The following is a 27,999-nucleotide window of genomic DNA, read 5'->3' as shown; positions in this document are numbered from 1 at the left end:
TGCACTCACAGCTGGTTGATGGCGTTCTGCGAGATGACCGCGTTGGCGGAGAAGTAGGGGATCATGTCGGGGCCACTGAGGCTGCAGGTGCAGGCGGGAGGCGCCTTCCTTTCGCGGGTCAACGTGCTCAGGGTCATGGGGCCGGCTCAGGGCGCACAGGTCCGCATCCTGCCCCCGGCCCGGCTCGGGTACGAGGCGCTCGCGTTGGGCTCCGCCAGGCAGGAGGCGCGGGCAGCGCGGGCTCCCGGCGGCCGAGCTGGGCCCGCCGGGTCGCGCGAAGGCAGCCGCCGCAGCCCTGGGGCTCGGCTGTGCAGTCCCGGCAGGCGGGCGCCGCCAGCAGCCCGCCCCAAGCCGCGTCCGGGGCGGGGCTCCGCTACGGGGTGGGCCGGGCGGGCGCCGTGGGTCGGCCCTGCCGCCGCCCCGCCCCGGGGTTCGTGGCACCCACCGGATCCCGCTGCGCGCGTCCGGACCCGGGGGCAAGAATGGGCCCCCAGACTCCGTGGTTTGGGCTAAAGAGGAGAGCTGGGTGAGCAAGAAAGGCTAGCATTTCTTGGGAATGTTTCAGCAGAAAGGTCCTGCCTCTTAACTAGCTCTATACATTGAACCTTAAAACAAACTCCATTTTTCAAATCATCTTAAAATTTTTAAAGGGTGTACATTAAAAAATGCAGCAAATATTCATCAGCGGCTTCCTACGTAGTAAAGACGGGAAATTCAGAGATTCGCTGGATTTTTTCAAAGCAAAACATTTGAAGTTATGATGGGAAAAAAAACACATAAAACTACAAGGTCGAAAATATCTGCTAACCCTTGTGAATAAATTTACGAAAGGCTTTCCTAACCATCGTCCAAACCAAGGATTCACAGCTTTAGCTGCGCACATGAATCACCTGTGGAGAGTAAAAAAAAAAACCACAATGGTCCAGCTACACCCCAGACCAATCAATCTCAATCTCTTGAGGTTGGGATCTAGAGCTCAGTAGTTTTCAAAACTCCCCAGGCGAGTCCCCTGTGCAGCTGTGCTTGAGAACTACATGGTGCCAAGTGATGTAGAGAGGAAGACGAGAGAGATGATATCGTCACTTTACAGATGTATAAACATCCAGGGTTTAGCCAGATGACGTCGTTTGATGTCACTTCGATAGGAACTCCAGTTTTATGATTCCTGATCTAGGGCCTTTCCCACCAAACCCTACTCCCTGATGCCTTCATGAGTTTAAGCCTTTTTCGTGTTGCTAACAACTCACTGAGCAGTGCCTTCCACCTAACCAGAAACCAGCTCTTTGTAAAATGAGAAACTCCTCTCCACCACCCACTATGTAGTGGCTTACAAAAGGGGCTGACCCCTTGAGGGCACTCAATAAAAGTTAGCTCCCTTATCTCTAGTCCTTCCAATCTTGTCAGAACAAACATTTTTAGGCACCAGTATTTTCAGCTTTTCTGCATACCTGACTGAAATATACATCAATAAAGCTGCCTTAGGAATTCCACAGCTGAAAATTAATAATTAAAAAAAATGATTTCACTATCCAATTAGAAGAGAAACTAAAATTAGAAAGAAGTCACTGTAAGATTCAACATGTGCTATAAGTCTTTGTTTCATATACATTTGCAGATCTCTTTTCTTATGGGGAAGTTTGGCAAGTCTCAAAATACTAGTTATTAAATAATCTAAACTATAAATTCTGTGCCTAAAACCAGACTCACTCTTTTGTGAGCTGATTCTTCCATAAAACTTAAGAGTTGTTGCCAAGGCACTGAGAGCCTTGAAATATTGCAAACTCACACTGGAAACAGATATCTAAGTTTCCTACGGATCTATTAATAGGAAGGGACCAATCGGCAAGTGAAGAGTTAATGAAACGTCTGGATCTTGGAGTCAATGCATCATCATCTTCATCCATCCCTAGGAGGGAAAATGTTTGAAAGATTTGTTCAGGCTGTGTCAGCAGGCACCCAAATGGCAGTGTGAGAAAAAATCTGCTGATACACCCCAAAATAAATTGCTTTAAATATCTGGAAAACTTGCCAGTTTGAAACTTCTTCCAGGCTGTAATTTATTACAACCTCCTGCAGTGATCAAAAAAGGGAGCAGGCCGTTTAGAACAGCACTCTTAAGGTGAGTCCAGTTCCTTTCATGACACAGCAGAGATGGGATTTTATTGAAGTCAACACCAAATGATGCCCTTTAGAAAAGATGATGGCATGGTAATCATCTGTATCTGACTGAAAAAGAAGTCAGCAGGAAATGTATCTTACTCAATTCACACTTAATCTCTCTTCCACTTAAAAATGCTAGAGATAAAGATTTCATAAATATGTATACTTGTCTTTTATAAACAGGTTCCTATAGTGACACCCCAGAAGTGCATAGTCCTTTGTTTCCCCTCAAAAGACCTCTGTCAGTGCCTGTTCATTGAAGGAGAGAGACTATTTTAACACCCCATCCAGGCCTTTTCAAAAGCTTTTCAAAGTTAAATTCTCACTTTGAGCTGTAATATGGAAAAGTGCTAGAACATGCCTCTTGGTTTTTTAAGAAAAAAATTAAATCATCTTTGCAAACTGGGGTACCTTTAAGGAAATAGTTCTTTCTGCTACTGCTTTAAAAAGTTGAACAAATTCCCTTTCTTTTCACAATCTGCAGTGTCAAAACGTCAATCAATTTAGTTTCAGCTCAATTTAATCCTTTACCCTCCACTGTCAGGAAACAAGGCTCTAGGGAGCAAGCTCTCAGTACCCAAGCATCTAAGACTTCAAAAATGATTCCAAATTAGATTGAGCAGCATGAAATAAACTAAGCTAGTTTTCTACTCCACATGAAGTCAGAAGGGGCTTTCTCTAAAAAAACAAAAACAAAAACAAAAAACCTGCTCAAAAGTCCCTGAAGAAAAATTGCTGCATTTCCTTACAGTCTTGCTTGAGTTAGATTTGAAATGGATTTTGTCATGTTATTTGCTTACTATTTCAAGGCTCAGAAATATGAATATCCTAAAATGTTAATTTGGCTCTTGACAGTATTAGTTATAACCAAATTAAATTTTTATGGAATTATATGTTAAAGCATTAAAAAAATTTTAAAGTAATAGATGTCCCTTACATCCATAAGGGAGTTCCATTACTATTTCTTCACATGTCCTCCATGAGGTATAAACACTGTAAAACCATGTAAAACCAGAGACTTATGTGCTGACCTAAATGTATTCCAGGAAAGACACAAAGGTACACTGAAATGTGAGTGAAGGATGTGGACATGCTTTTGCTGCTATAACAAAATTTCAACATGGGTGGATCCCTTGAACTGATGGTAGCTAATGAGCTGAAAAGTGACTGTTAGTTTATAGTGCCAAAAACAGTGTGCTAGAAACCAGAGGAAACCAAGTTCTAGTTCTAACATGGCCACTTAATAAACTAAGATTTTGGCCAAGTCACTTAACTTCATCTCTAAAATGGGATAATAAAACCCAAAGGCAATGTCCCCAAATCTGTTTTTTTATGACAGTTGGGAACCTTAGGATAAGAATTTCATCTAATCTGGACAACCTGAAAAATGCATTTATCCACTTAAGATAAACAGTCATCTAGTTCAAAACAGTAGAGCTGAGCAGTTAAAAGTCCTAGTCTTGAAATTAGTAGGCTGAGTTTGAATCTTAGTGCCACCATGAGCTGTGAACTTGGTTAGTTAATCTGTGGCTCAGTATTAGTACCTAATATATGAAGTTATTGTAAACATAAATTAAATTAATACATGTAAAGTACTTAAACGAATGCCTGGCACAAAAATCTACTCTTTGGACTTAATGACTCTGTAAGCTTAAGAAAGTTAAGAGAAAGGTCAGGATTGCCCCTTCAGGAATAAAATCAGAGAGTTGGAGTCTCTGGTGAAGAATCTTACATAAGAGTGCATGACTGTAATAAATTTTGTTTTTAATTTTTTTTTTGCTTTTCTAACTCCTCCATGTATCTTATCTTTTGACTATTTCTCTGAGGTAAAAACTCCTATCGTGTTTACCTGAAAGTAAGACCGGGTCTTATATTAAGTTTTGCTCCAAAAGACGCATTAGGGCTTATGTTCAGGGAATGTCATCCTGAAAAATCATGCTAGCGCTTATTTTCTGGTTAGGTCTTATTTTTGGGGAAACACGGTAACAGAGAAAAGACGCAAGTGCTTTTCTTCAGGCCATTTAAGAGAGCTGAGAGAGAGGGGAGGTTAGGTGGGGGGAAAGTGAGTTGGGGGGACAGAGGGACTCTGAAGAAATCTGTCTGGTAACTTTAAGGTAAAGTCCACTGTGCATTTTAGTTTATTCACTGAGAAAGTGAAGATGTTGACTAGAAATAATCCTGTGTGCTATTTTCCATCAATCTGAAAAATAGCTAACATGGGCAATACTAAAATAGCAATGAGTCTAATATCAGAAGCCCTAGATTCTAGTTACTTTGTCCATGAACAAAACTTCATCTGTCCCAGTGCTAGTTTCTTTCATCTTAAAGTGGGGATGGTAATGTTTACCTCAGTTTTATTAAGATACATAGACAAAAGTGCTATGTGAAAAAGATAGCACTAAATTTTCATTATTATCATCCATAAATTGGTCAATCAGCTTTCCAATAACAGAAAGCTGGTTGTATTTGTACTTGGGGTTTGAGAAGTTGATAAATGAATGAAAATTAAAATGCATACAAACTTCCCCTGCATACCACCATTTCATCCAGCGAGTCTTTATTGTTTGCCAGGTAGTTAATTGTATTAACTCAATATTGCAACCTATAATGTGAGATGTGCCATGTTCACTGGATTTTTGTTATTTTTAAGCTTTGAAATAATAGCATTGACTTATATGACTTTATTTAAAAAAATACTTAGTTATAAGAAAAAATTGTTACACCGGTCAGAAGATCTATTTGTATTTTTATGTTTTCTCTAAGGGTATATGATCTAGGGAAATCAATAGTAAATTAATCCCCTGAGTGTCAAAAGGGAGAAAACCAACACTTTAAAGAGTTACAAAACAAAAAGCCTGTTACCTGGAGTAGCAAAACATTCTGTCTCCTGTTAATCTGTAAAACGCTAGGATAAAACTCTCAAGATAATACCCCTAATTTTCAAACTTGTCCAAGAGGTATCTCACTACACTTAGTCAAAGGCACTCTTCACACAATAGAATAAACCAAACACTGTATGTAAACAAAGGCTCTTAAAAGCAATCATGTTTTGCAATCACCATGTGGCTAATAGTTTTATTTAAAAGAATATCTGACAATAGTTTTAAACACTGGATGGAACAATATCACTGAGCCCTTCCACTTCTTTCCATGGAACTTTCCACCATAAGAGCAATGGGGAATACTAAAAAGATCTGCATATCAACTCCAGGAGAGGCAATCTCTAAGGCATTCATCCTCCGTGGTCTTAACCACCATATGCTCCAGTAGGAAGAGATGCTGAAATGCTGCTTTCTTCAGGTTACAAAAGCCCCGCACTCTATTGTTTAGTAAAAATAATAGGCATTTATAGATCACTTTTCACATCCAACACACCGTACAAAACATTTAACCATTTAATTCCCACTCTATCTCTTTAAACATTTTATTTTTAAAGAAATAATAAGAAAAGTAACACATACTGAATTAGTAAAACTTTTTTTTCAGTATTCAGAGGTAAAATAAACGTCACTCTTCTCATCCCCATCATCCTATTCACAGGGATGACTGCTAATATTTCCAGAAATTTTCCTTGTATATGCAAACATTAATATATTGTAGCTGCCCTTTAAGAAACACATATACACATGCATAGAACTATATACACATGTTATCTTGCTGTTTGCTTTTCCCCTCATTTATCACTTTATCTTGGACATGTGCATGTTTATATAGTTTACCTCATTCTTTTAAAGGAGTGCATAGTATTCTATTTTACAATTACATACAATTTATTTAAACAGCCTTCTATTGATGGACGTTTAAGTTTTCAGTCTTTACGATTATATACAACATCACTATGAATGCTTTCATACAATCTTTGTGCATACATGTGAATACATTTGTTGGATGGATACCTAGAGGTGTAACTGGCTGTTAGTTAAAATATTTTAAACATCTTAGGAATTGGTAGATATTATAAAATTGCCCTCCTAAAAGGTTTAGTTTTTAATTTTCCCATGGAATCTTAGGGTCTCCTCCCACCCTGTGACCTATTAAATTATCTCAGGGCCCAAGATCCTCTTCTGCACCCCATCTTTTACATACTGCATTCAAAACTAAATATATACATATATACATATATGTATACAGATGTTAGAAAAGTAAAACATGTTTACAGAGAGAAACTAGAAAAATACACTGAATTATAAAGAATAATATTATGAAGAACTGTATTATGGATTATTGATTTCCAAGAATTACTTAGAACTACAACTAAATGTATGTAAAACTTAAACTACTTTGAAGATTATGTAATTTTTAAAATTCATAATATATTTTTAAGATCTTGTTTGATGCTAATACTGTAGAGCATATTCACCCTGGAATGGGGTGAAACAGAGGTATAAAAATGGGAAGTGAATTTGGGAGTAACAAAAAATGGAGGCTACAGGAGCTGGGTTCTTGAAAATAAAAACAGTAACTGACATTTGTTGAGCTGACATTAACTGTGTACCAGATCTTCCATTAAGCGTTTATATCTCATTTACTTCTCACAAACAACCACATGATCCCATCATTATCTTTATGAGGCTCAGAGAGGTTAAATAATTTGACTAAGGTTACACAGCAGTATTTCAAACGCAGCCAGTTATTCTGGCTCCAGAACCTGTTTTCTTAACCAGTATTCTACCCTGTCTCCATAATGACGGAGGTTCACTACAGAACAGGTTAAGTCTGAAAAGGTCTATTGCCAATAGGAAGAACATCTGAAGGCCTCAAATCCCTACCTTACTGCGCCTGGCGGTTTCTCCTCTACTTGATCTTAGCTATGCCTAGCAGGTCCTGACAATAATAGGGACCTAAGCCAGTACTAAATATAGCAGTAAGATTATCTTTTGGCTGTTGTGTACCACACTCTTACTACAAGATCCCTTAGAACTTTGTATTTCAAACTAATATGCCTCACAAGACATTTTTCAAAGCACTTATAGCTATAGATTTTTTTGTTTCCCTAGGTTTTTTTTTTTTTTTTTTTTTTTTTACGTAACATCCTACATGAAGGAAGCATTTAATGTATTTGTGGATAATGATGGCATAATCATCTTATTTTATTTTGAAATCAACATATTAGCTGGATAGGTATTATCATTCCTTGTTACAGTTAAAGAAAAAGATAAACCAGACTAATATCTAGGTGGTAAGAAGTCTAGACTCCAGGCTCAGCTGTGTCCAGTTCATCCTACATATTGTTGACAGATTAACTGAATTCAGTTGGACTCATCTTGAATACCTGTATGCCAGGCACTTTGTTAGATACTAATTATCAAAATGAATGCGAGTTACCTACCTTTATAATAACTACCTACTCAAAACTCCCAAATAGTTTCTAATTCCCTTTAAGATCAAGTCCCAACACTTCCTTCTAGTCTTCATATCCTTCACAATTTAAATCCTACCATAATCCAGTCGTGATGGCACAAGTAACTATTTTTCATCCATTCTCCCCAAACAAATCTTTGCTATAATTAGGTGGTTTTTATCCTGTCCTCTCATATCCAAGTCTCATTCTTCTCTCTGTCCAAGTTGCTTCCTCTCTGAGACCACTTTTATCCAGCCTTTAAGATTATCCATGTAAAACATATTTTTCAAGGCCTAGTTCATTTCAAACTCTTTCAATAATTAGAAACTCTACAGTGTTTTCACATCCATCCTCACTTGGTTCTCAGTACAATCGTTGTGTATAGGTAAGCAGAGCTAGATGGGCTTCATTTTACAGATGAGGAAACTGAGGCTCAGAAATTAAGGGACCTGCCCAAGTTTACACATAGTAAGTGTCGGAACTAGGATTTGAACTTAGGTCTTCTGATGAAGTCCAGTGATCAATTCCAGGTTTATAGTATACTAAAAAACTTTTCTAACTCCTTTAGAATTTATAATCTATATTATTATGCAAAGTCTTAAGCTCTGTTTTATGACACATAACTTCTCTTTCTGCTGGAGCAGATCAGACACGGTAACTCCCTTTTGTGGACATCATAGAGCCTAGCGCAGTGCTAGGCAAGTCCTGAGCACTAAATATATTCTGGTGGTTGGCAGACCTTTACACCACACTTCACTGTATTTTTCTGAGGGCTCTCGATCAATATTTCCTGAAGGAATCAATACATTAATGATGGAGGTTCTCTCTCCTTGGCAGCTCACTCTCTCACACCTGATATAGGGAGAAGCCCCTAAGCCTCCGTTTTCACTGCCTCATCTTTCTCCTGCTACCTCTTGCTTTTTAGATAGATGCCTCCTTCCTACAGATAATCCAGTAGAGGGTCTGGAACACAACCCAGTAGGCAAGGGCTTTATTTTTATTTTCAAGCTTGCTCTAGACTTTCAGGAGCCAAAAGTTCAAATCGCAGCAGGATTGATTCAGCCCTTTCACAAGCAGTTTGGTACTATGCAGTTTGTTTAGACTGGTCAAGTTTCCAGGCCCTTGGCTCCGCAGCATATTATCTCTCCAAGTTTTCACGTATCAGCTTCCCTGGCCATATTTCACTTTCCATGTCTTTCTTCTCTAACATCAGGTGAACATGCAAAATTACATACTTTATACAATTATATACTTATCAACAACCATGTCAAATAGCTTCCAGGAATTTAAGTACAATACGGGAAGTTTTTTTTCTCTCTGGGTTAGGCAAAACCAAGAAGTATGCAGAAGTTAGACTCCTCACTCCTTAGTAGAAAGGGGGCATTTTGTTATCATTCTTTAGCTAATACATCAACTAACTGAGAAAAGATACTGGTGTTGTCAGATTCTATTCAATCCACCTCAGCTGGAAGGCCAACTGGACAAAGGATCTTAAGTGAAGTGAAAAACACTTTGCCAGGGGAAAAGAAAACGAAGTAGCAAATCTTTCTTTTAATTTTTAATTGTGAAATATTTCAAACATACAGCAAAGAACAGAGAGGGTAAGGAACAGCCAGATACTGAGTAAACAGCATTAACATGTTGTAACACTTTACCCTTCAGATTTTAAGAAATAAAACATTACAGTTGTGAACTTTGCTGTGAACTTCTCTGACGAGCCCTTCCCTTCTCTGTACATAAAACTTCTCTCCTGAATGTGGTGTTCACCTTTCCATTCATGTTTTTATGTTATGCATATGGTATATTTTTCTTTAAAATTCAGAAAATTACCGCTTATAAAGCATTTAACTTTTTTTTTTTATTTCTTAAGGTTGCTATATGAAACACATATAAAAAAGTAATTAAAAGATTTTTCCTCTTACAAACTTCTAGCCCAGGGATGGATAAATAAGTAGGTATCTGACAAAGCCAATACGGTATAGCGAAATGTTAATTGTGAATCCAGGAGGGATTTGGGTGTTTACTGTACAACTTAATCTGCACATTTACTTCTTTTATAAAATGTTGGAAAAAAATCTCTAGTTCATATTTTGTTTAAAAATCTCAATGAGGAAGGATATCAACTGGTTTTAGATACTTAAGAACCTCCATAGTATATTTACAGAAAACAATTAGGTTTGATAGCCTAATTACTGTTTAAGCTCTTGCTGTAAGGTATCTAACAAATAAAAAAAGAAAAGACCAGTTCCTCTAAAATTTATCTTCACGTAGTCACTTGTTGTAAAGCAGCTATATCAGCTTTGACTTTTCCATCCTTTTGTGGAGAGTTCATAAAAATGCTTTGTTTATAATTCCCTTCTCACCATGATTTAAGCCCAAAGCTAAAAAACTATTTACAGTTGACAAGCATCCCTAATAAAATGAGTGTATTAAATAATTAGAAGAGAAATACTTTTAAAAGTTTTAAAAGATTTTTATAGTCCCCCTCACAAATCTACATTCTCTTATCTTAGGAAAATGCTCTGCTAAAGCTGACCATAAAAACTAAAACAAAAGACATTCACTGTTAATAAAATACTACTGTGATATAATATTTATGCAATAGTACTTTGCCTACGATTTGAGGTATTTTCAGATATATGTATTATTTATGCCTCACAATAAGCATGCTATTTTTTTTTTTTTTTTTAAGGAAGAGGGAAGGGAGTCTCAAAGAATGAATGCAATTTTTAAGGTCATGCATTCAATACAAACACAGGTCTGTAACGCCAATACCAGTGCTCTTTCCACATAACTTAGAATGGACTATAAATCTTTTTGTTTTATAGACATTTTACAATGACTATATCACCAGAAATTGCATTATTTATGATTTGTTTGTAAAGTACTTCACCTAAAGTGGTCTAATTTAATGGTAATTACTCCTTTTGGCTGATGTTTTCATAATTTTATAGGTAAAGTAACAGATTCAGAGAAAACTAAGCTTGAATGGAGACAGTTTCAATGACAGCATATTATCTTTCAAAAGGAAAGTCTTCGAGGAAAAGGACTGTGTTGAGTTAAAAATAGCAATTCCATTTTGGGAAATGTGAAATATTACTGCCTCAACACAATTCCTCACAAAAATTTCTAAAGAAAAAAATACGTATTAAAATTAGATTAAATTAATCATTTAGATAAAAATATGTCCAAGTTGATTTTTAAAAACTGAGCAAATAGGAAGAAATAATAAGTGACTGTTAAAAATAAAGTTCTTAGTGACATTTATTGATTGCTGAAAATCACTTATAATTATGGTGCTTCTTTTCATGTCACAGAAAATTCTGGGCTTTGAGTGGGAGCCTAGTGACAGATTTGGCTGACACTGAATGAATTGCAATTAAAGAAAATTCTTTTCTTCTTATATTACCAGGAGTAATTTATTCTAGATATTACTAGAACAGAGGTGGATGATTAAACAGTCAATGAAATTGTAACAAAAACAATAGCTCCCTCACCCTCCATTCTGAAATTCTTTAAAGTTGAATGTAATCCAAAGTGGGACCTAAATACACATTTAAAACTCAATTCTCAATTAATCATTAAGTTCACATCTCGGAAGGAGTTTGAATTTTGCTCGGCATCCAAAATCATAAGGGGTAGCCGTGTTTTTCCCCAAGGACCCTTGCTCTTAAAATCTCAGAGGAAAGAGCTTTAGTCAGTCAAACTAAAGCATTAACTACAAAAGAATTGCTGCTTACATTTTTACATGGGCATACTGATTAGTACTAAGAATTTAGAGAAAAACACTATAATAATAAAAAAAGGAACACAGGAAACAGAATATTGAATTTCCTATACTGAACCTTCAACACAGGGCTTTCAAAGTCCCTTCCAAATATTAATTCATGTTTGTACATGAGCTATACTTCTTGTTCATATTTTACAGATGGGTAAACAGAGGCATACCAAAACTGTGAATGCCAACACTGCCAGGCACTGTGTGTATGCTAGGTAATGAGACTATATAATTACAAACTAAACGGTTCACAGTAAAGCAGGGGAAACAGATGAGAGAGATGAAAAACTGGCCCTCAGCCCACCAAACTACCCAATGTTCTCCGTGAATGGTGTGTTCTTGACAGGTCTGCATTTGCAGATGTTCACTCGACTTGCATAGCCTATTCTCATCATCGCTGAGATCTGTCTAGTTAATGCTTTATTCACCCTCTTATAAAAGTTATAATGGTTCTTAATAATAGTAAATCACATTTGTTGAACCTTTACTATGTGCTAAGCATTGTGCCAAACTATGTGACTGAATTCTATATAATTTCACCATCACAGCAATCTATGAGAATTGCTATCCAGCTTCCATTTTTAAAGGACTTGCTGGATTAACTGACAGGCTCCATTCTCTGTAAAGCCTACTGGTCATAGTAGCAGAGACACTCCTTCCTAAAGGTTATTCCTCTCTGGTACGCTCATTCACTTGTTAGGTTGTATACTTACTGGCAATGTCAACAAAAGCAGCAGTTTGGTGGAGGGAGCAAAAGTCAGATTTCATGGGCTGAGGAGTGAATGGGAGTTGACAAAGAAGGCAGTAAACACACTGTTCTTTCAAGAAATCAAAATAAAATTATAGTTTGAGGTGAAAGCAAGGTTATGGAATGGTATTTTTAAGTTATATTTTAATTTCTTTTAGTCTGATGAATACCTTATCACATTTTTAAGACGAGGGAAACAAGTCAGTATAGAGAGGTAAAAGATATTTAACCCAATGACAAAGGAGGACATTGTCACAATAACTGACCTTCATCTGCATTTTTAACTTAAAAGATACAATATTTAAAGAGTCTAAACTCCAAGAAACAGGGATATTTTCACCAAAGGTATAGATGTCAATAAAACCATTAGATTGTTTTGCAGATTCAAAACCTTCTGAAATGTGTTCACACACTAGAACCTAAAAGATCCATATCAAATTGGCTCGTCAGTCATTTTCCAAAAGTTTCTAGAGTGACAGAGAAATGTAATAGTGTGTATGTGTGCGTTTTAAGGATAATTTAATTTCTCATTCTTAACATGTGCTTGACATATGAAGAGATCTACCGTGTTTCCCTGAAAATAAGACCTAGCCAGACAATCAGCTCTAACGCACCTTTTGGAGCAAAAATTAATATAAGACCCAGTATTACATAATATTATATTACATTACACTACATTACATTATGTTACAGTTAAATAGGACCGGGTTTTATATGAATTTTCGCTCCAAAAGACGCATTAGAGCTGATTGTCTGGGTAGGTCTTATTTTCAGGGAAACACGGTATATGGGCTCATTTTCTGCCTTCTTTTGGCCTAAGAGGAGATGCAAAATCAGAAATAAGTGTGTTAAAATAATGGCTAAGCCTCTCCCTAGGCAATCTCAACCAATCTCTTAGCTTATATTATGATTGCCATGCTGCTAAACAATCCTCACCTTCTCAATTCCAGGCGAGTTCTTACTCCCACTGGACATCACTACCTGCATGCTGCCAGGCATTTAGATTTCAAAACACCCCCAAATAAACTACAGTATGTAAAAAACAAACAAAATGGGGGTAGGTGGGGGGGATGGGGGAAAGTGGGGAAAGAATCCAGTTAATGAGCTTTACGTGGTGGAATTTGGTACTCTGAAAAATTGAGCTCTTGCATGGTTGCTTTATCACAGTTAAAGAACTTGAAATTTCATATGTAACTTCAAGCTTACAGGTTATTTTTAAAAACAACCATTTTTTCTTTTCAACCCCAGATAAAACCTCCAACTTAAAAATAGTAACATACATGAACTTCCTATTGGCATAATATTTTTACATGTAATTATTTGCAATCTTCCCAAATATGCCTTTCTTATCCTCTACAAGGCCTGTATTTTCATGTTCCAGAGGCTATCAATTATAAATATTTTATGTGGCTAAAGATGCAGCAGCAATGTATTTGTAAGAGAGAGTGTGTGTGTGACGTATACACGTTATAGATCATCCTTTTACTAGAAAGCCCTAACTAAGTTTGGTCTTCTTAAAATTTAAGAGTCTTTTGCTATTCTGTACAATTCACATACCAACCTACCTAAGACAATCACCATTTAACTCAATTGCATATTAAAAGTGATTTCATTGATTACATTTTCCAGTTCTTAAGAGGGATAATTAAGCAAAACAAAATAAAACTAACTGGCCGGCCAGGTATATTTTAACTTCTTAGAAAAGGGCTTTAATCTTAATATTAACTGGTTTTCTTTGGAGTGAAGAACTAGGCTGTGGTGATTCTGAAAGTTTCTGAAATATGTACTGTCAAGATTTATTTGTTTATTAGAGACATAAAATTATGATCCTAGTTTTAGAAGAACTCAGTTTAAAATGATAAAAAGGAATAAAAGCAAAATGAATAATAATTACTATTTGTTGAGTGCCTATTACTTTAATGGGCAGTTAACATTTATATCTCAAATCCTTACGGAAAAACTGTAAAATATTTTTGTTTCTATTACAGAGTCGAGGGAACGGGCTCAAAGAAGCTAAATATCTTTTCCCGAAGCCTGAGAACGGATGAAAAGTATGGCTCTTTATTCATTCCTACTACAGAAAGTTAGTGAGTACCTTCTATGTGCCAGAATTCAAGGATACAATCATGAACGAGATAGAGATTGTCCATGCCCTCACTCAGTTTAAGTGGCAAGAACAGACAATAAGGTATAACAATAGTGTTAGAAGTGCTGAAAGGGAAGCAGAGAGTTCTGTTAGAACATGAGTGAGAATTTTTCCATTGAAGAGTAAAGATTGTTGTAAGCAAAGGTGGCTCATAACCAATTATGTGTTTTGAACAATTTCTAAATTTCCTGATCTTTTGTTTGGTGTTTCAGCAGAACAGCTGTTTTAGGGCTGGGTTAGGTCACTGATAACGTGTCCTTTCTTCTCTTTCCAAATGGCTGCTTAGCTTGGGGAAATTCCCAGTGAATAATTAACACAGAATAGTCTGCCAGTTGTGTTCACTAATACATTCTTTCTGCCTCAGTATGGTAGAATAGTAGCAAGTCAGAGAAACGAGTCCATGGGTCTTTCCTTAATAGAAATTCACTGAATGGATGACAAGATAATCATTACCTTTAAAAAGGGTTTTCCAAATGGCATCCCATGACTTTAGGTAATCATTCCAGGTTGAATCAGCTTTGACCTACTGACCCAGAGATGGGAAGCTCTAATTCAATACTACATTTGTACTAAATAAGAACTTGATTGCTATCTAAAGTATGTCGACTTCTGTTCTTGTTTTTCCTCGGTAAATGATCTTAATACTATATGATGTAAAGGGTGTCAGTCATAACACAGAATTAGAGAAATTAGGCTGTGAGTTTGTAAAATGAAATGGAAAAGAATTTAGATAAATACTAGTGAAAGTACTACCACTTTACATCTTGCTATAATATTTGGTGCTTAATGTTTGTTAAAACTTTCCTATAAACTATGTTATTTGCTTTTTCAACAATCCTATAGGATAGATGGGCAGATGTCACCCTCATTTTACAGATGAGGAAATTGAGGCATTGTAAGGTGAGACAAAACTAACATCAGGTCTTCTTGCTCTTAGTTCATTGCTTTTTCCCTGTATTACTCTGCTGGATGTCCCTTTTGTATATATAAAAAGAAAATCAACACTGTAGCGTTGGAGTCTCATCTGACTAGACAGGACGGCTAAAACAGAACTGAATTTTTATCCATAGAATATTACAATAAAGGTAGAAAGAACAATAATATTGTCCAATTTCCTGCCATTACACAGGTATGACAGAAAATATTTGTAAGCCTATAATTTATACACATTTATATACTATACATTTCCGGTTTAACCATAATTTACAGAACAGATGCTGCTCTGGGATAAATTTTCACTTTTACCTGGGAAATCTTTTGTTTTTCAGAAATCTTGCTTTCTAAGCAACTGATGAAAATATGGCAAACATTTTGAACTATCTTTTCTGAAGACTAACATTCCATAGATAATACTAACACTCAACATGTTAGTTCTAGCAAATGCTCTTTAATTTCACTTAGCAAAAATTCTCCATTAGATGGTTTATTTCTCTTTTGAGATAATTAATTATGAATGTTGAAGTGATATGGCAGTTGATGGTGACAACTGAGAGTTCACTTGGGTTATAATAGGAAATCTTTCTGTAGTATACATTTTCTTTAAAATATATTTAAAACACACACACACAGGTGATGCATACATACACACATATATATACACATATAGAATACGTGTATTATATATATAAATCTATAAATATATATTAATGTGTAGTTATATATTAATATATATTTATACATATAAATATTTAATTAAATTATATATTTTAATATACAATTTGATATATTAATGTATATAATATATTATGTATAAATATAATTACATATTGTATATATAATTATATATATAATATATGTATATGTATAATATATATACGATATATATGTAATTTTTCTTACCCTGAAATATATACTTGTGTATACCCAGTGTACAAACACACACATACTGGGGGTGCCAAAAAAATTTGTACAAGTGGACACTTTGGTCAACATTGCTCAAGCAGTAGTTCGCCATAATCAGAAGTGTCTGGACGCTGATGGTAACCACTTTGAGCACTTCTTGTAATTGCAGAAGTCAAACATGACTTGTATTCATCTTTTGTTATCAGTATATATTATTACAATTTTAATAGTTTTCCTTTCTTAAAATGTACATACATTGTACATTGGGGCATCTCTGTATATATATGTGTATGTGTTTCAGGGTAAGAAAAGTCATGTGTATCAGGAGTTCCTATAGTTTAGGCTGTTTAAACCCACAAGCATAAGAATATAAGAGAAAGGGGAAGAAAAACTTGATCTTATACTGAACTCAGCAGTCCTGAATTCAGTGTTCAGAATAAACTTGTTCTAGTAGCCTCTTACCCTTTCATCCAAAACAAATAACTTGTAGTGAACAAAAAGGAAAGTACATTAACTTTATTAATTTTTTAAAGTTCCCTGAATATTTCTTGGAGGAAGGTGAGATTATAATTTGGGGGGGTGGAGTGGGAGGGTAGAGAAGTGGAGAAGGATGGGCAAATCTTTGGTTCTTATTTGTGGGCAATTTCTTTTTAAAAAATGAAGTTAATTACACATTTTATTTAATTGGGAAAATAATTTTGGGAGAAAATAACAACACTATAAAAAGTTAATCATCGGTCATGAATTAGTTTTAAAGCTACAAGATGCCTGTTGCTACACAAGCTTCCCTAGTTTCAATTCATCCATTTATCATTTATTTGCACAGTAATTTCACAATTAGGTAATGCATACCTATTAGTTGCCAGGACTTGGCCTGGGTCTTGGGAATGCAAAAATGAGGAATGCATGGGAGCTAACAGCCTAGAGTGGAGACGAGCAAGAGTGTGAAAAAATGAAGTCCTTCCTTAGAGAGAGATTTGTGAATTATTAGGAACTTTCATTGTTAATTTTATTCACCGAATTAATATAGAACAGATCTATAAAATTCAACATAGTTTTAGAGCAGGATTAACAGCACATCCATTAAAACTCTTTCATGAGTGTGTGAAACTATCCTGTGAGTATGTCTTTTTTTGGATATGTAGTTGTCTTTAATTAATATGAGTTTTTTGTTGTTGATGGAAAGAAAAGAGTCTTTAATGTAGTGGCTCTCCTGTCCTGGATGTATGCCTTCAGAATCATTACCTGGGTTTCTTTGGCTGCATTGGTTTGTCTGTAGGGTAGGGCCTTATGCTGAGACAATACCCCCTGATGATTTGCTAAGTTTGGTAAGGTAATACCAACACATGCCATCAGTACTCTATCTCTACCCTTGAGTGCTTCACAATGAGCCTTTGGTTTTAATTTTAAACAATCTGGAAAAAGCTCTTCAAATGCCTCAAAAACTCTATGGTAAGGGGAAGACTTTGGATTGCTGGCAGCTTCTAGGATCAGGCTCTGGTTAGAATCTACACATCTGCCAAAATAAGTCAGACAGAGAAAGACAAATACCATATGATCTCACTTATATGTGGAATCTAAAGAACAATATAAATGAACAAACAAAACAGAAAACAGACACATAAATACAGAGAACAAACTGATGGTTGCCAGATAAGAGGAGATGTGGGAGGCTGGGTGGAAAAGGCGAAGGGAGTAAGAAGTACAATTGACAGTTACAAAATAGTCCCAGAGATGTAAAGTACAGCATAGGGAATAGAGTCTAATATTGTGATGACTATGTATGGTGCCAGGTGGGTACTAGACTTATAGGAGGATCACTTCATAAGTTATATCAATGTCTAACCACTATGCTGTACACCTGAAACTAATATAACATTGACTGTCAACTGTCATTGAAAAAAAGAAAAGGTAAAAAAGAGTAGAAGTTCTGCAGTAGTATGAGTAGTTCCAATTCTGATCCAACCCTGAGTAGCTATATGACCTAAGGCAAGAAAAAAAAAAATCCACACATCTGCCTCTACGGATTCTCTTCCAGCAGCAGCTTGGCAGTTTCTGCTGAGATCACTTGGAGCACTGCTGTGCCCTGGCCCTGAGGGCTGAAGTCTAGTTCAGCCCTGAGGAAGATTCTACTGGTGGTCTTAGCAAAAAATGAGAGCCCGAAGCCAGAGACTTCCCAGAGTTGGACCCTTTTGTGTGGTCTGCGTAAATAAAGTGTGAAATTGTTAAAGGTGCTCCTTGAGCGTGTCATGATTTGGTCAGTCATCTAAGGTGATGACAGGCCTATGGGGTACACGATTCCTCTAATACTTTTGACGTTATCTAGGATCTGTGAGCTGAATAGGTCTTAATACCTTCCTTACAAAACATGAGAAGAATACTTTGCCACTTCTAGGAGGCAAGCCCCATTGCAGTCTTTAGTTCAGAGGATTCACCATCAATCTCAAACTGTTTCAATAGAGAGATACGATCACTAAGAGCCAGGTGAAGAAGGCTTTCCAAGTAAGAGCCCCTACTGTGATGGACACTCTAGTTGTGCTCTACAGACCCACCATACAAAGGCCTAATTGGTAATAAAAGGTCACTCTAATTTGATTTATTTCTATTCGAGAACCAATAATTGTAGTGTCTACCAGTCTTATGACACTGGCTACAAAATCTCTGAGGCTTGGGTTGTGGTCTTTGGCATGAATCTTTTGGATCTTGATGGGATGGAAAGACAGGGATGCAAGAAGTTGCAGCTCACATAGCTGAAGAAGTACACCTGGAGTGTTATGTGGTTGCCATGGAGGTACTGCATCCACATGTAGAGCACTGCAGATGATGGTAGTGGCTGTGGCTTCAGCTCTCTCTTGCAGCTCCCTGATAATGCCTTTTTAAAAGGATTAACTCTAAAAAGAATATTTGTATCGCACTTTGTAATTACTGAAATTAGATTTTTTTTAATTCAAAAAAGTACAGAAACCTCATATTGGATTGTGGCTAAAATTAAAAATTCATTGCTATTATCAGCTATTTAATCATTAGATCTTATAACATACAGAATGTATCTAGTTTTTAAGGGAGATGTGCTCTTGGTTTTAGTCTATTTCTCCTTTCAATTCTGTCAGTATTTGCTTCATACATTTTGATGGTCTGTCATTAGATGTACAAATGTTTATAATTGTTATATCTTGTTGCTGTAATGAATCTTTTGTTAACATGTAATGTCCTTTGTCTCTGGTAAACTTTTTTTTTTTTAATTTGAAGTCTATTTTAACTGGTATTAGTATACTCACCCTGCTCTCTTTTGGTTACTATTGGCATGGAAATATTTTTCCATCCTTCCCCTTTCAACCTGTTTGTATCTTTGGATCTCAAATGAGTCTCTTGTAGTTGGGTCACATGTTTTTATCCCTTATGCCAATCTCTATCTTTTGACTGGAGAGTTTAATCCATTCACATTTAAAGTAATTACTGATAAGGAGGGACTCACTTCTATCATTGTGCTATTTGTTTTATATAGGCCTTATAGATTTTTTTTTTGTCCCTCAATTCTTGTACTACTGTCTTCTTTTGTGTTTAGTTGTTTGTTTTTTTTCGTTTTTGTTTTTTGTAGTGAAATGTTTAAATTCATTTCTCATTTCCTTTTCTGTAGCTAATGTGTTTGTGATTCCAATGGCGGTTACATTTAACAACCTAAAGTTATAACACACTAATTTCAATTTATACTAGCTTAGCTTCAATAACATACAAAAGCTCTGCTCCTTTACAGCTCCTTCTCCACAACATTCCATCTTTATACACTATGTGTCCCAAAACATAAACTAATAATTCTTTTAAATACACTAGTCTCTTAAATTACATAGAAATCAAGATCTGGAGTTAGAAACCAAAGTTACAGTAACATTAGCTTTTACATTAATAACTTTTTTTAAAAATGTATTTGTTTCTTAAATCACATAGAAAAAAAGTACAGTTACAAACCATTGTTACAGTAATACTAGTTTTTATAATTGTCCATGTACTTAACCTTTATTGAGATCTTTGTTTCTCCACATGGCTTCCAGTTACTGTCTGGTGTCCTTTCATTTCACCTTGCAAGAAGCCCTTAAGTATTTCTTGCAGGGCAGGTCTAGTAGTCACCAAGTCTTTCAGCTTATGTTTATCTATAATCTCTTAATTTCTCTCTCAATTTTAAAGGGCAGTTTTGCTCGGTATAGAATTCTTGGTTGACAGTTTTTTTTTTCCTTGTGAATATACTGACCCACTGTCTCCTGATCGCCAGTTTCTGATGAGAAATCTGCTCATAGTTTCATTGAGGATCCCTTCTATGTGACAATTCACTTCTATCTTGCTGTTTTCAAGATTCTTTCTTTGTCTTTTGAAAGTTTGAATATAATGTGTCTCAGTGTGGGTCTCCTTTAGTTCATCTTACTTGGAGTTTATTGAGCTTCTTGGACATTTATATTTACGTCTTTCATCAAATTTGAGAAGTTTTTAGCCATTAATTCTTCAAATATTCTCTCTGCCTCTTTCTCTCCTCATTCTGGGACTTCCATAATGTGTATGTTGGTCCTCTTAATGGTATCCCATAGATCCTTTAGGCTCTGTTTGCTTTCCTTCAGTCTTTTTTTCTTTCTGTTCCTCAGACTTGATAATTTCCATTGTACTGTCTGCAAGTTTGATGATCCTTTCTTCTGTCTGCTCAAATCTGCCTTTGAATCCATCTAGGGAATTTTTCATTTCAATTATTATACTTTTCAGCTCCAGAAGTTCTTTTTGGTTTCTTTTTAAGTTTTCTCTTCAGTAATATTTTCATTTTGTTCACATCGTTTTCTTGACTTTCTTTATATCTTCCTTTAGTTCTTTTAACATCTTTAAGACAGTAGTTTTAAAATCTTTATATAGTATATATGTCATTAGGAAAAGTTCAAAGACAGTTTCTGTTGATTTATTTCTTCCCTTTGAATGAGTCATACTTTCCTGCTTCTTTATATGCCTTGTGACTTTCTGTTGAACATTGGACATTGAATCTAATAATGTGGTAACTTTGGAAATCAGACTCTCCATCTTCCCCAGGATTTGTTATTTTTTGTTATTGTCTTTCCTTTGTGTTTGTTTTTTAAATTGTTGTAGGTATCTGTAGGTGCCACAGATCAGACTGAGGTGTAAACTTAAGGTTGTTTCTGAGCCTATCCCTAGGTATGCATGGTCACTTTCTAATTATCCCCTCATATGCAATCATTTTTAAATGTCACAGTCTTTAATATCTGGCTCCCAAAAGGGGGAAAAGCAAAAATGAAAGGGAGGAAAAAAGGGTGTCAGCCCTTTAAATGTCTGGAAGTCACTTAAATTAGAAGGAGAGGGTCTTGCAACAATGGGAGGAGGTTCAACAATGGCTGCCTCCCTTTTTATTGGCACCTCTGTGATCAGAAGCAGCAATCAACCATCAGAGCACAGATCCTTGATATATGGAAGATAGGTCCTTTTTGCTCTTCATGTCTTCCAGAAGCTATGTGCAAGCTGCTCCAGGAACACATGCACAACTGCCTGCCATGGGCTGAAAATGGGAAGATGCATATCTGCAAAGAGCTAAGGGCTGAAATGGACTACAGTTTACCTTCTAAGTCTTCCCCTGGAAGTTGCAAGCCTTCAATAGACTCCAGAGTACCAAAATAGTTACATCAGACAGATTCTGCCAGTGCAATTGCTGTCTAGGTAGGAAGACAGATTCCTGGTGCTTCCTACTCCATCATCTTCTCAGAATCCTCTGCCAGCAGTGATAGGTATTTGATACTTTATTAGTCTTTGGGTTTTTTTTTTTTTTCAATTTTATTGGGGAACAGTGTGTTTCTCCAGGGCCCATCAGCTCCAAGTTGTTGTCCTTCAATCTAGTTGTGGAGGGTGCAGTTCAGCTCCAAGTCCAGTTGCTGTTTTCAATCTTTAGTTGCAGGGGGCGCAGCCCACCATTCCATGAAGGAATTGAACTGGCAACCTTGTTTTTGAGAGCTTGCGCTCTAACCAACTGAGCCATCCGGCTGCCCCTCCGGAGGCTCAGCTGCAGCATGTTGTCTTCAATCTACTTGTGGAGGGTGCAGCTCACTGGCCCATGTGGGAATCGAACCAGCAACCCTGTTGTTCAGAGCTCGTGCTTTAATCAACTGAGCCATCTGGCCACCCACTGTCTTTGGGTTTTTATAATACAAGACAACAACCTGTCCAAAACTTAGTTTGGCAAGGTCAAGAATTGAAGGAAAATTTACTTTACTTTTTGTTTGTTTGTTTGTTTACACATGAAGAATAACATCTGGGGGGAAAGTAAGATTATTTACCTGGCATTAAAATATATACCTAGTTTCATTATGGCTGCAATAATTAGATTTCCTTTTCCAATCAAATTTAAGAATGCTTTTTGTAGCTACCAGAAGCAGAAAATGCCAGGTAAATATAAAAGACAGTCTGTGAATACATTCTTCAGAAATAAAGAGTACTTCAGTGAAATGAAAAATATTCCTGTCAAGTGGCTAGGAAAAGAGCCTTTAAAAGTGTACACTTACCAATTTAAAGGAGCTACTTCATATAATGGCAGAACATGAGAATAAGAGGACAGCTCACTTCCACCCCCTTGTGGCCACACCCAAATGTTTATAAACAGCTCATAGTTCTTTGCAGATAGAAGAGTAATCCACAGGATGGGAGGTGGAGATTTAAACTTCAGAAGGGCCCCAACAGCAAAAGATATACAGTTTCGGTGTAATCAGTTAGAACCAGTTTTTAATACATGGAAATATCTTTTGTAAATCAATCACACACACACATATATTGTTATAACCGAAATAAATATTTGGCTTCTCCATGAAATGTTGATTTCATCATTCTATTTCTTAAAACAGAAAGGCAAGCTGATAGAACATCTTATCGAATGTCTCAAGAAAAAAAAGTTATTTGTGCTGCATTTGAAGCTAGTTTCTGTATGAGATTTTTGAAAATTAAAAAATAAAAAGATAAAATATATTAAGGGATCACTTCATAGACTGTGTAGATGCCTGACCACTGTGCTACACACCTGAAGCTGAAGTATTAATAGAATAATATTGAATGTTAATTATGTATGTGCATAATTTACGGGATGTAAAGTACAGCATAGGGAATATAGTCAATGGTATTGTAACAGCTCGTATATGTCAGAGGGGTAGTAGATTGGGGGGTTATCACTTTGTGAGGGGTGTAAATGCCTACTTATATTGCTTTGTACACCTGAAACTAATATTTATATATATTTTATATATATATATATATATATATATATGGATTACATTATCAGCTCATATTTACAACAGACTTTTCTTCTTTTCCATTTCCTATTTTTTTATTAATGAGATACCACCTCACAATCATTTGGATGTCCATTAGCCAAAAACAGAAAATATGTTGGTGAGGATGTGAACAACTTTAAACCTTGGTGCACTGTTGGTGGGAATGTAAAAGGGTACAGTATGACAGATCCTCAAAACATTAAAAATAGAATTACCATATAATCCACTTCTAGGTATGCATCCAATTAAAAGCAGGGTCTCGAGAAATGTGTACACCCATGTTCATAGCAACACTATTCACAATAGGAAGCAACCCAAATGTCCATTACTAGATGAATGGATAAACAAAATGTGGCATATACATACAATGGAATATTATTCCACTTTAAAAGGGAGGAAATTCTGATACATGCTACATCATGGATGAACCTTGAGGACACTACGCTAAGTGAAATAAGCCAGTCACAAAAGGACATATATTTTATCATTCCCTTATATGAAGTACCTATAGTAGTCAAATTCTCAGAGATGGAAAGTGGAATGTTGGTTGCCAGGGGCTGGGGAAAGGGGAGGGTGGAGAATTATTATTAATGAGTACAGAGTTTCAGTTTTGACAGTAAAGTATTCTCTAGGTTAACACATTCTTTAACTAGAACATACTTGTATACTGATGTAGAAGTATATCAGTCCTCTTTTCACAGCCAAAAATATGGGCAATATAGTATATTTATTGTCATGATGATAGTTAAATCCATACAAAAATTATTTCACCAAATAGGCTGGAGTTAAATAAAATCCCATCTCAAAAGTAAAAAATAAGCAGAGCAAATACAAGACACAGAAAACTTGATGAGGTACTGGAGACAGAGATCTAGGGAAATTTCCACAAATTGAATGAATTAGTAACACAGTGCTATTGTGAAACTGTATCTTACACCAAGACATGCCCCGATTCACTTATAGTAAAGACACCCATAGTCTTCCCTTTTCACGTATTCATTCTACAAGCACTAAGTACCAACTACATGTGACTGCTGTGGGTACTGAGATAAAAGACAGTCCATGTCTTTTATCGCTGCTGTCGGATCCCGGGAAGGTGATCGCCTACCTCTAGCCATTTGCCCACAACAGCTTCCTGGAAAGTTGTCCGCCTCTTCTCATACTCTTTTCTGGCTGTCATATCATTCTTCTAGACAAAGATCTAGCAAATCAAAACTCCTCTGCTTTTAAGATACAGACAATTATCTTCTTATTGTCCCCGAAACACATCAGCGCCTACTTCTAGACTTCTGAGGATTTCCTTCCCCTCTCCCCATCCTTCTATATTTGGAATGCTCTTCTTCTGTTCTCCTATGTAAATCCCACTCATTCAAGACCTGGCTCTTCCAAGAGATTTTCTGAGACTCCACTGGTCCACATTGCCGTCTCTCTTCCCCATCTGCTGAAAACTTTGTTTTCATTGCTAGTTTGGAAGTACCTCGGGGAAAATAAATATGTTTTCAAGGGTGAAGAACTTTTTCAGTAAATGATGAGTAATTCTTTATGTCTGTGAAAGACTAAAGAGGAAGAAACTAGGCTTAAAAACAAGAGAGATTTTGGGGTGAACATGAAAAACATTCACATTGACTCACTAAAAAAATAAAAACTGGCAACAAATATTATATGTATTGCTTGTCACTAAAAAAATAAAAACTGGCAACAAATATATGTATTGCTTGAGTTGAAGGGTGAAAACATAAAAATTGTCCCGAAAGGCTTAGGCATTCCTTTGTCTTAAAAAACAAACAAACAAACAAATTTCTCCCAGATCTTTGAAACTACGTTATTTTACAATACTGATCCCAAAGCCAACTGGGGTCAGTATTGGATTTGCTGACCCCAAAGCCAATTTCCTAAAAGTCATTCCTTTTCTCTTTATACAATTCTTAGGTTAGAGTTGGTATACACAGGAATGAAAGACTTCTACTGTAATTAAAATATTTAATTTCTAAATTTAGATCTAAAGTACTTTGTTTCCTACCACAACTATTCATCTTAAAAAAGATGTCTTAGAATTTCAAAATTTTATTTTACTGGCATATTTCTTTTGTTTATTTATTATTTATTATCTTACAATTTTATAAGATGACTCATATGCCGTAAGATAGCTGTTTATAAGTCGAAATGATTTAATGTTGGAGTGTTTTATGGTTCAGTTTTATAGTTCCCTCTTTGGCTGTTCCCCCGTCAGCACAGTGGGACATCACACAAGAAGAAGAAAAGCTCTGAGTTCATAAATATGCAAAGGGAAGATTAGCATTGAATTTCATCCATTTATTTTTTCACCAAAAAAGTAATAATACACAACTTGATTTTTAGTTCTGTAATCATGTTATCTTTTTAGGCCTCTTCTTCTTAGAAAGACAAAGTATTGCCAGAATTTAAATGACATAAAAGGGGCTTATTTTTTAACTGTAGTAAAATACACATAACATAGAATTTGCCATCTTAACCATTTTTAAGTGTACAGTGGCTTTAAATACATTCATACTGTTGTGTACCTATCACGGCCATCCAGATCTAGAACTTTATTCTCTTCCAAACCTGAAACTCTGTACCCATTAAACAATAACTCCTCATCCTCCCCTTCCCCCAACCCCTGGCAACCAACATTCCACTTTCCATCTCTGAGAATTTCACTACTATATAGGTACCTCATATAAGGGAAATCATAAAATATGTGTCCGTTTGTGACTGGCTTATTTCACTTAGCATAGTGCCCTCAAGATTTACCCATGTTGTAGCATGTGTCAGAATTTCCTTCCTTCTTAAGGCTGAATAATATTCTATTGTAAGCGTATGTCACGTTTTGTTTATCCATTCATCTATTAATGGACACTTGGCTATTGTGAATAGTGCTGCAGTGAACATGACTGTACAAATTTCTTGAGACCCCACTTTTAATTCTTTCGGGTGTATACCCAGAAGTGGAATTGCTGCATATCGTAATTCTATTTTTAATTTTTTGAGGACCTGCCATACTGTACACTTTTGCATTTCTACCAAGAGTGCACAAGGATTTCAAGTTCTCTATATCCTCACCAACACTTGTGTTTTTTTGGTTTGTTTTGATAGTGGACATTCTAATGAGTGTGAGGTGGTATTTCATCATTTTGATGTGCATTTCCCTAATGATTAGTGATGTTGAGCATCTCTTCATGTGCTTATTGGCCATTTGTTTGTCTTCTTTGGAGAAATGTCTATTCAAGTTCATTGCCCATTTTCATTGAGGTTGTGTAATGGATAATTTTATGTGTCAACCTGACTGGGCCACAGGGTGCCCAGATATTTGATTAAACATTATGTCTCTGAGGGGGTTTCTGCATGAGATTACCATTTGAATCAGTAGCCTGAGTAAAGCAGATTGCCCTCTCCAATGTGGGTAGGCTTCACTATTCCACATTGCAGGCCTGAATAGAACAAAAGACTGAGAAAGGAAGAATTCGCGCTCTCTGCCTGTCTTTGAGCTAAGACATTGGTCTTTTCCTGACTTCAGATTGAGACTCAGACTGGAAGTTATGCCATCAGCTCTCCTGGGTCTCCAACTTACAGATCTTGGTCCTTCTAACCTTGCATAATTGTATAAACCAATTCCTTATAATAAATCTACCTATCTATATATTTCCCATTAATCCTGGTTCTCCGGAAAACCCTGACTAATACAGGTTTTGGTATTGAGAAGTAGGGTGCTACTATAACATATACCTAAAAATGTAAAAGCAACTTTAGAACTAGGTAATGGAGAAGAGAATGGAAGAGTTTTGAGGTGCGTGCTAGAAAAAGCTGAGATTGCCATGAAAGGAATGTTAAAAGGCAATTCTTGTGAGAGCTCAGAAAGAAAACAGGAGAACTAGAGAAAAAGCCCTCCATCTTCTTAGAGAATGCATAATAATCATGAGTAGTATGTTGGTAGAAATGTGGGTGGTAAAGGTCATTCTGATGAGGTCTCAGACAGACACGTTACTAAACATTAGAGCAAAGGCAATCCTGTTATAAAGTAGCAAAGGACTTGGCTGAATTGTGTTCCTGTTCTAATCTTGTGGAAAGTAGAATTTGTGAGCAATGAAACTGGATATTTAGTTCTGGAAATTTCTAAGCAAAGTGTTGAAGCAGTAGCCCAGTTCCTCCTGACTGCTTATAGTAAAATAGGAGAAGAGAGAAATGAATTGAAGAAGGAGTTGTGAAACAAAAAGGAAAAAAGAACTTAAAAACTTGGCAAATTCTCAGCCTGTCCATATCGCAAAAAATGAGAGTGTGTTCAAAAGAGCGACCACTTGGTGAGGAGATGAATGTGGGTGTGAACCACAGAACGAATTGGCCATCTCTATAGAAGCCAGAAATAGAGATGGGATTTTACCAGCAGAAAAACTGCCAGCTGAGACTAAAGCAAGCAGAGAATGATTCGAAATGAAGGACGTGTGAACATGCATTACCCTTCAAGTAAAAGGAAGAAGGACCCCAAAGGGGTCCAAAGGAGGTCCTGCTACCCTTAGGGCTACTGCTGCCACTACAGCCTAGAGTGCAAGGGTCAAGGGACCAGGCTGCCTCCACGTCGGTTTCAAAGGGCAGGACCATTGCCGGGCAGAGTGCCATGTGGGTCAGCCCTTGCAGAACACAGCATGGGTAGAGCTCCAGGGCTGCCCCTCG

The 27,999-nt window shown here is 36.4% G+C and overlaps 1 protein-coding gene and 1 pseudogene across 4 annotated transcripts in view; both read right to left on the bottom strand.

The window, feature by feature from the left end:
- The window catches only part of SSH2 (slingshot protein phosphatase 2), a 223,431-nt gene that overhangs the window by 98,726 nt on the left and 96,706 nt on the right, over window positions 1-27,999 (bottom strand). Inside the window, exon 1 of one of the 4 annotated variants that reach the window (XM_033089165.1) lies at window positions 10-306. The exons of the other annotated variants lie outside the window; for them this stretch is intronic. Coding sequence (XP_032945056.1) covers window positions 10-137 — 128 coding nt within the window. The 5' untranslated portion in view covers window positions 138-306. Of the gene's footprint in view, window positions 1-9; window positions 307-27,999 lie in introns of those variants that run through there. 4 annotated transcript variants of the gene reach the window in all.
- LOC117012778 (RNA 3'-terminal phosphate cyclase-like protein) lies at window positions 147-27,927 on the bottom strand (annotated as a pseudogene).

Source organism: Rhinolophus ferrumequinum, chromosome 21 (assembly GCF_004115265.2).
Source record: "Rhinolophus ferrumequinum isolate MPI-CBG mRhiFer1 chromosome 21, mRhiFer1_v1.p, whole genome shotgun sequence".
In the NCBI taxonomy this organism is placed as follows: Eukaryota; Metazoa; Chordata; class Mammalia; order Chiroptera; family Rhinolophidae; genus Rhinolophus; species Rhinolophus ferrumequinum.
This window is presented reverse-complemented; position numbering and strand designations above follow the sequence as displayed.